This window comes from Alosa alosa, chromosome 9 (assembly GCF_017589495.1).
Source record: "Alosa alosa isolate M-15738 ecotype Scorff River chromosome 9, AALO_Geno_1.1, whole genome shotgun sequence".
NCBI lineage: Eukaryota > Metazoa > Chordata > Actinopteri > Clupeiformes > Clupeidae > Alosa > Alosa alosa.
This window is the reverse complement of record NC_063197.1, coordinates 34982040-34990276: the sequence shown is the minus strand read 5'-3', so window position 1 is coordinate 34990276 and position 8237 is coordinate 34982040. Positions and strand designations below refer to the sequence as shown.

General features: G+C 48.4%; 1 protein-coding gene across 1 annotated transcript in view; it reads right to left on the bottom strand.

Annotated features, from left to right (window-relative positions):
• Positions 1 to 3359: 3359 nt before the first annotated feature.
• The window catches only part of tmem259 (transmembrane protein 259), a 22575-nt gene continuing 17697 nt past the window's right edge, over positions 3360 to 8237 (bottom strand). Inside the window, exons 9-12 of the mRNA XM_048252935.1 lie at positions 5656 to 5788; positions 5270 to 5369; positions 3631 to 3740; positions 3360 to 3591 (exon numbers count right to left, since the gene is read on the bottom strand). Coding sequence (XP_048108892.1) covers positions 3360 to 3591; positions 3631 to 3740; positions 5270 to 5369; positions 5656 to 5788 — 575 coding nt within the window. The remainder of the gene's footprint in view (positions 3592 to 3630; positions 3741 to 5269; positions 5370 to 5655; positions 5789 to 8237) is intronic.

Here is an 8237-nt window from a genome sequence, read left to right as displayed (position 1 = left end):
GAGTCACAGACACAAATACTATGTGCACTTCTGCAGTTTACTTTACAGTTAAATACATCTGAATGGGAGAGGAAATCTAGTTTGTCATCACAGATTTGAAGATTATTTAAACATCGCCAGAAAATAGAAAAAAAAAAACTACAATGGATAGCAACTTGTTGCAAGGCTACAATCATTCAGTTCCCTCACAGAACAGCAAGTAGGCACAGAGAGAAGAGCTTCGAACTGATCACACAACTTCACAGGTGGAGTCTTTCTGTTGGAACTTCATGGGTGGAGTCTTCTGTTGGAGGCTTCTCCTCCACCCAGCCCACCTCATAAACACCAGCCGCCTGATTGACGGGCATTTTTCTAATATTGCACAAAAACACTTCCAGTACTGTCCACATGGAGCCCACTCCCACAAGTTGCATAGCCTTTGACCATCAGTCATGTACTACACAACCCACCCATCAGTCATGTACCACACAACTTCCCAGCGAAACCCTCATCTCAGTTTCATCCCAGAGACCAGAGACGGCTCTCTTCTCATCCCAGAGACGGCTCTCTTCAGCTCTCCAGCACCTGTGTGTGACCGCGGTAGATTCTGGACCAGACCTAGATCTGCTTCAGAACCGGAACCGGACCGAGTCCATCCGAGAGTCAGCGGCTCTCTGTGGGTCAGTTCAGAACCGAGGCTGGGTTCTGATGTGTTCCCTCCACACTTCCTCCAGGACCTCCCCTGCACATGTGTGGGCAGCCACTGCTCTTCCTGGTCATTCTTAGCGTTATTGCCAGGTTTATAAAAACCACGAGTTGGCGCTGCATGAATATTTTTCTTCTCTCAGAGGCCAAAGGAAAAAGTGGCGCCCCCTCTGGTGAATAAGAGGTCTGACCACACCCCTGGCTTATAGATCCGAATGGTCATCTACACACCCCGTAAACACCCACATTTTAGACTAAATTATAGTTTTAAAAATGTAAATAACGATCATAATAATCAGATTGGTCTTGTGATGTGACTTGACTTGTGTGCCTGTTCAAGTGTTCAAGTTTCGCAGCGCCTGACAAACACGGGTCACAGCTCTGTGTCTGACCAGCAAAGTAGCCTCCTCTTCATTTCACGCAGACCCCTTCCGCTCTAAGATCAGGCACACACACACACACACACACACACACAGTCCTAGGAAGATAACACACAGAAACACGCACTCCAAGATCTCCCTCTCACACACACACACACACCTCCAGCCCTAAGCAGACCTATGCGTCCTCCGTCTGCAGTTTGGGTCTGTGGCCATCTGCGTTAGAGGTCAGTAATGGATCCTACAGAGTGGGGTTGTGGGTTTTGTAGTCCTGGTCAGTGGGAATAAACTACAGGAACTCCTGAAAACAGAGTGGGGTTGTGGGTATTGTAGTCCTGGTCAGTGGGAATAAACTACAGGAACTCCTGAAAACAAGTGCAAATGTAAGTGTTGTTCCCTTTGATATATATATATATATATATATATATATATATATATATATATATATATATATATATATATATATATATATATATATATAAATAAAAAACAAAAAAGTCTTCTAACCCCCTACACGTAAGCCATAATCCATCAGCTCTACGTCTAACCCATTAGCATGGTTCCTTTAAGGCTGCTGACTCCTTCACTGCAGTTCTGTTCTGTTTTTTCATTTCATTTATTTTCTTTGAGTCCAAAGGTTGAAGGCGACCACTGAGCCTTCAAACGAGAACTCTTCTGCTCAATGCACACGTGCACACACACACACGAGAAGGCTAGAGCACACACACACACTCTGCAAGACTGCGAGTACACGTGCAGACGCACACACACCCGTATAATAGCGGACACCTCTGCAAGACTCCAGAGGGGTGTGTGTGTGTGTGTGTGTGTGTGTGGGGGGGGGTGGGGGGCGTGAAGGGGTTAAGACTCCAGAGGGGTGTGTGTGTGTGTCTGTGTGTGTGTGGGGAGGGGGGGGGGGGGGCATGAAGGGGTTAAGACTCCAGAGGGGTGTGTGTGTGTTGGGGGGAATAAGGAGGAGGCTCAGAGCAGCGTGGGAACAACGGAGCATCTGCAGTCCCATCTCACCCTGTCTGTCAGGCAGGAAGGCAGCTGCCTTCCAAACAAGAGAGACAGAGATGAGATGGGACAGATCTTGCACGCACGCACGTGTGTCTAGGCTCTCGTCAGATGACCACTAGTGTCACAGCACCTTCCTACACAACCAACAGGAACACACAGCATAGAGAAAAGGCCAGTTCCATTAAGATGACCACTCCCATCATTCTGTAGACCAGTATTTTTTTTTTTTATCATGAAATGCAAACAGGGTTAACACTCTTGCACTAAAACCAATCACATTTTTTTTTCTTCGGTTTCAACGATTGTGAAAAATAAAAAAACAAATTAAAGACGAAGAAAAACACGACCTAGAGATCACATGACGCATGGCCAGGCTCTTAAGATGAGCGCAGAGATCACATGATCACAAGATGCGTGTTCCAACACCATCACCTCTGCTGCAGTCAGTCCAGTCAGACTCCGCCTCCAAAAACAAAACAACGAAAACTTAAGTGTCCGCTATGACCCCCCAGGACGCTAAAGTGTCCGCTATGACCCCCCAGGACGCTAAAGTGTCCGCTATGACCCCCCAGGACGCTAAAGTGTCCGCTATGACCCCCAGGACGCTGGGCAGGAGGGCAGGGCCAGATTGGATTTTGGATTTGTAGATTTTTCTGTTCTGTTCTCTCTCTCTCTAGCTCCGCCTCTCTCCGTGCGTCTCCTCCACGTCTGCAGGGGGCGCCAGTGAGCAGCAGCGAGAAGGCAGTGCTGCCGTGTCACAATGCTGCCGTGTCATAATGCAGGAGCAGAAGCAGAAGCAGGAGGAGCAGGAGGAGGAGGAGGAGGAGGAGGAGGAGGAGGACAAATGAAATGAAAAACTGAGTGTGTGTTTACGCGTCGCGAGGGTGTGTGAGATGTTTGTGTGGAGGAAGGCGGGGCCACAGGGGGACTCAGGTGGGCGTCAGGGGCGTGTCCGACGGGGTGTGGGGGGGAGGCGAGGGGGCGGGGTCAGTCTCGGCGCACTGTCGAGTGTCCACGGCAACGCTGCTCGCGTCTGGCGCCTGCAAGTCTGTGTGTGAGGGGAGGGGGGAGGGGCCAGGGGAAACCACTCCCACTTCCTGCTCCCCGCCACTAGGCGGGCCCACACCCTGGGCACATCCCCGAGCTTTAATCTCCATGGCGACCAGACTGGTGGCCCCTCCCCTTTCTCCGCCTCCTGCTCCAGACGCCTCTGCGTGCTCAGGGGCGGGGCTTACATGGATCTCCTCAGACGCATCGCTTCTGGAGGGGTGGCAATCAGCCTCCAGCGACCACCAGCTGGCCCCACAGCGCTCCGCTGGGCATGGCTGCCTCTGCCATCCAGTCCAGCTCGTTGGTCACGTCGCCCCCCGCCCCACCGGCCCGCAGATCTCCAGCGCCCCCACTGGACGCGGCGACGCTGGCCTGGACGCTGGAGGCCGCAGCTGCAGCCTGGGCCTCGCCTGGCTGTGGCGGCCACGCTGGGCGGCCGGTCGGGGCGGCGGCGGCGCTGCTTGGGGGTGGTGTTGTTCAGTTGGGTCTCGCGCACGCCTGGTTTGCCTGACCTGCCTGCTGGTTCTGCAGCAACATCTCCTGGATGCGGATCTGCTGCAGGATGGCCGGCAGCTCGTAGTGGTGGAAGAAGTAGATCATGGAGTGCTGGAGGGAGAGAGGGGAGAGAGAGAGGAGAGGGGAGAGAGAGAGAGGGGAGAGAGAGAGAGAGAGAGAGGAAGAGGGGAGAGAGAGAGAAGAGGGGAGAGAGAGAGAGAGAGGGGAGAGAGAGAGGAGAGGGGAGAGGGAGAGAGAGAAAGAGGAGAGAGAGAGAGAGAGAGAGAGGAGGGAGAGAGAGAGAAAGAGAGAGAGAGGGGAGAGAGAGAGAGAGAGAGAGAGAAAGAGGGAGAGAGAGAAAGCGACAGGAGGGAGAGAGAGAGCGAGGGGAGAGAGAGGAGAGAGAGAGAAAGAGCGAGGGGAGAGAGAGAGGAGAGAGAGAGAGAGAGGAGAGGAGAGAGAGAGAGAGGAGAGGAGAGGAGAGGGGAGAGAGGGGAGAGAGAGGGGAGAGAGGAGAGAGAGAAAGCGACAGGGAGGGAGAGAAAGAGGGAGAGAGAGAGGGGGAGAGAGAGGAGGGAGAGAGAGAGAGAGAGAGAGAGAGAGGAGAGGGGAGGAGGAGAGAGAGAGAAAGAAAGAGAGAGAGGGGAGAGAGAGAGAGAGAGAGAGAAAGAGGGAGAGAGGGGAGAGAGGAGGAGAGAGGAGAGAGAGAAAGAGAGAAAGAGAGAGAGGGGAGAGAGAAAAGAAAGAAAGAAAGAGAGAGGGGAGAGAGAGGGGAGAGAGAGAGAGAGAGGGGAGAGAGAGAGGGAGAGAGAAAAAGAAAGAAAGAAAGAAAGAAAGAAAGAAAGAAAGAAAGAGAGAGAGGGGGAGAGAGAAAGCGACAGGGAGGGAGAGAAAGAGGGAGAGAGAGAGGGAGAGGGAGAGGGGGAGAGAGAGGGGAGGAGAGGAGAGAGAGGGGGGGAGAGAGAGAGAAGAGGGGGAGAGAGAGAGGAGAGGGGAGAGAGAGGGGGAGAGAGAGAGGGGAGAGAGAGAGAGGAGAGAGAGAAAGCGACAGGGAGGGAGAGAGAAAGAGGGAGGGAGAGAGGGGAGAGAGAAAAAGAAAAAAAGAAAGAAAGAAAGAGAGGGGGGGAGAGAGAGGGACAGGGAAGAGAGAGAGAGAGAGAGAGAGAGAAAGAGAGAGGGAGAGGGAGAGAGAGGCAGTCAAGGCCAAACTGTACTGTTACAACCATATAATAAGGAGTGCATAGCTTAACCAAACTGTGTTTCTCCAACTCAGTGTGTAGATCTACACACATAAAAAGCGTACACAGACAAAGTATTAGCAATTGGGCGCAACAGAACGCATTCAGGCCGATATATCATGCACACCAGAACGCATCTAGGCCTATAGGCATCATGCACACCAGAACGCATCTAGGCCTATAGGCATCATGCACACCAGAACGCATCTAGGCCTATAGGCATCATGCACACCAGAACACATCTAGGCCTAATGTATGGGAAACACTGTAGGGTGGTCAAACAAGCTGGTCAAGCAGCAAAAAAGCCCTAAGCTGGTCAGGCTGTTTTTTTTTTCAGCTGGGTATAGACAAACTAAGATTTCAAAAGGATGGCACGTTGCTAAAGTCTGCGGAAGACCTCACCTGGATGAAGAGCCAGGAGGTGACCAGCGCCAGGCTGCTGTACTGGCCGTTGAAGCGGTAGTGGTAGGCGTAGAACGCAAAGTGGTACAGGTAGAAGAACCTACGACCAGGAGGACAAGAACACTAAGTGATACAGGTAGAAGTGTGTGTACCTGAGCCAGTGGCGTTTGCTGGTGTTGGGGTGTGTGTGTGTGTGTGTGTACCTGAGCCAGTGGCGTTTGCTGGTGTTGGTGTGTGTGTGTGTGTGTGTGTGTGTGTGTGTGTGTGTACCTGAGCCAGTGGCATTTGCTGGTGTTGGTGTGTGTGTGTGTGTGTGTGTGTACCTGAGCCAGTGGCGTTTGCTGGTGTTGGTGTTGGTGTGTGTGTGTGTGTGTGTGTGTGTGTACCTGAGCCAGTGGCGTTTGCTGGTGTTGGTGTGGCAGCAGATGGCATCATACTGGTCAGCCAGCCAGACGATGAGGATGATGTAGAACGCCGTGGTGGTGTCGTTAAAGAACTCCGACATGATGGCCTCCATACCTGGGGAACACACACCAGACCCCGTACTGCGTTTAGAACACACACGCAGACCCATTCTCGTTTAGAACATCCGACCTCTGCGCACACACACACACCTGATAATGTAATGCACAAGCAGCGACCACCTCAGCTGTCCAGAGAGCGTTCTTTTGAAAGTTATATTTTTGGTCTGTTTTTAGTCTTCGAAGCACTGCGCACACGTGCACCAGGGCTTAAAATTCATTTTTCAAAATGGAAGTGCTTCACATAGGGGGGATTAATACAGTTTTGGGGTTTTGTGATATGTACCTTACCATAGTCCTCACTTACGCATTTCGCTTTTCATTTCTAATAGGAGTAGTTTTGTGACAACCGTCCATATATATTTATATTATTATTTGATTGAAGTATTTGTCCTTGGTTTTTGCTATAAAGCATCTTTCACGTAATGAATCGCACTCTACTACTATGCGCTCCGTGTCTGCTAACAGTCTGTTCCGCGTCCGCTTAATTAAACGTTCCTCAAATGGAGAACATCCATGTTTCTCTCGTGTTAGGCTGTCATGCTTCTGTGTTTGCAAAATTCTTGACAGTTCACATCAGTAACTTTGTTCTCCCTTTCCTGTCGGTTAGCAGTGGATATAGAAAGGCCGGGCCGGGTGCGGGTAAGCGGTCGGGAAAATATTATTGCGAAAGATTCTTGGTGGGTCAAAAATTGACAAAACACTTCTTCTCACAGAGTTCTCACTTAGTTGGCATTAATAATGGAAGCTACAGAACATTAAGTGCAACAAACCTCTGCAATCTCTCTTAACTGCATAAAACAGGTTAAGATATGATTAGTCTACAAGACCCTCTTCTCTTCCCTCTCCCCTCTCACACAGGCGTGACAGAGATTAGCTGCAACCTGCATTTCATAACAAGTGCATCAAGTGAACGCAAGCTTTCAGCTCAGCTGGTCAGGTGCTGGAGGCATCAAGTGGCTTTCAGCTCAACTGGTCAGGTGCTGGGGCATCGAAATAGATTAAATCCTGGAACGATTGGATTCCATTCTCTTTTACACAGTGCAGCCAAACAGCTAAACTAAATCCAACAGGATGCGTCTATACAGATGCATTTTTGTTAAGTTAAATTGGATGCATGTTATAGGCCTAATGATAATTTAAACTTTCATTAGACAGATGCAGTTTTGTTAAGTTTGTGGATGCATGCTATAATTATAATTTTCAACTTTCTTTCATGAGACAGATTTCTGGTTCAGTTCATAAAAATTTAAAGTTTAGGCAACAGACAGATATCAAGGGTTTAAACCGATTGAACACGTCTGTGTCAATGTGTGTGTGTTTGCGCACCTTACCCACGAGCGCCCGGATGTGTGTGTATGTGTGTGTGTGTGTGTGTGTGTGTGTGTGTGTGTGTGTGCAGGGTATCTGCACATTTTCCAAGTCCAAATTTAAAGACTTTTAAGACCCTTTCAAGACTTTTAAATGGAAAAATTGAAGACTATACCACGGCAAAAGGATACATACGGCAACTTAAAACTGTTTTATGCAATAGTTTTTTTTCTACTAATTTTAACCCCCTCCCCATTTTGGATGTCTACAGAAGTTACCACATATATTTTGGCGAAAGAAAAATAATTGTGTGTGAATTACCTTCACAGCTATGAATGCCCAATTTTAGGGTCTGGGCTGCTTGCTTTTGAAGCTGGCTGTACATAGTTGGTTGTGCTTACTGGCTGAGGCTGACTGTTCTTCACTTGTGTCTGTATAGCCTAGGCTACTTGCCAAAGACATGTGCACTGGATTCCCTTCAATATTTTCAAAGTTAGACTAAGCTATTTAAATATTTTAATAGGCCTACTTAAAGATGGCATCCTCTGTGCTCCTGTTCTGGCAAATTCTCTAGCACTATACACTGCAAACAAAATCTACCTCTGGGTACAAATAAAGTAACTTGAACTTGAACTAGTTATAAAGTTATTCATCTATCTATTAATTCACAGGACATTCAATCATTTTACTAACACAAAGGTTATGAAGAAATATGGGTAACACTTTATGGTAAAGGTACATGAATTATCATGAATTCATGCATTAATATCCTATGAATCATCAGGAATTGACAAGAATTAATAACCTCTCATTCATGATGACCTCATGTATGAACACATCATCAACTAAAGCATTAGGTGTGATGGGTATATCATTATGATTTATGATTTCTTAAGCATGATCATCATGATTACATGAATTTTAGGATAGTTGCTCATGCATTCATCATGTCTGTGGCCCCTCAACTAAAGTGGTGAATAATGACATGTGTTTAGAGAACTCCAAAGTTATGTTCAAATCAGAATTTGAGCAGTGATGACCACATTTTTGGCAGAAAAATAAAGTCATGATCATGGTTAATACATCATAATTCATAATGATGTGCCCACCGTACCTAATGTATAGTAATGTGTTCA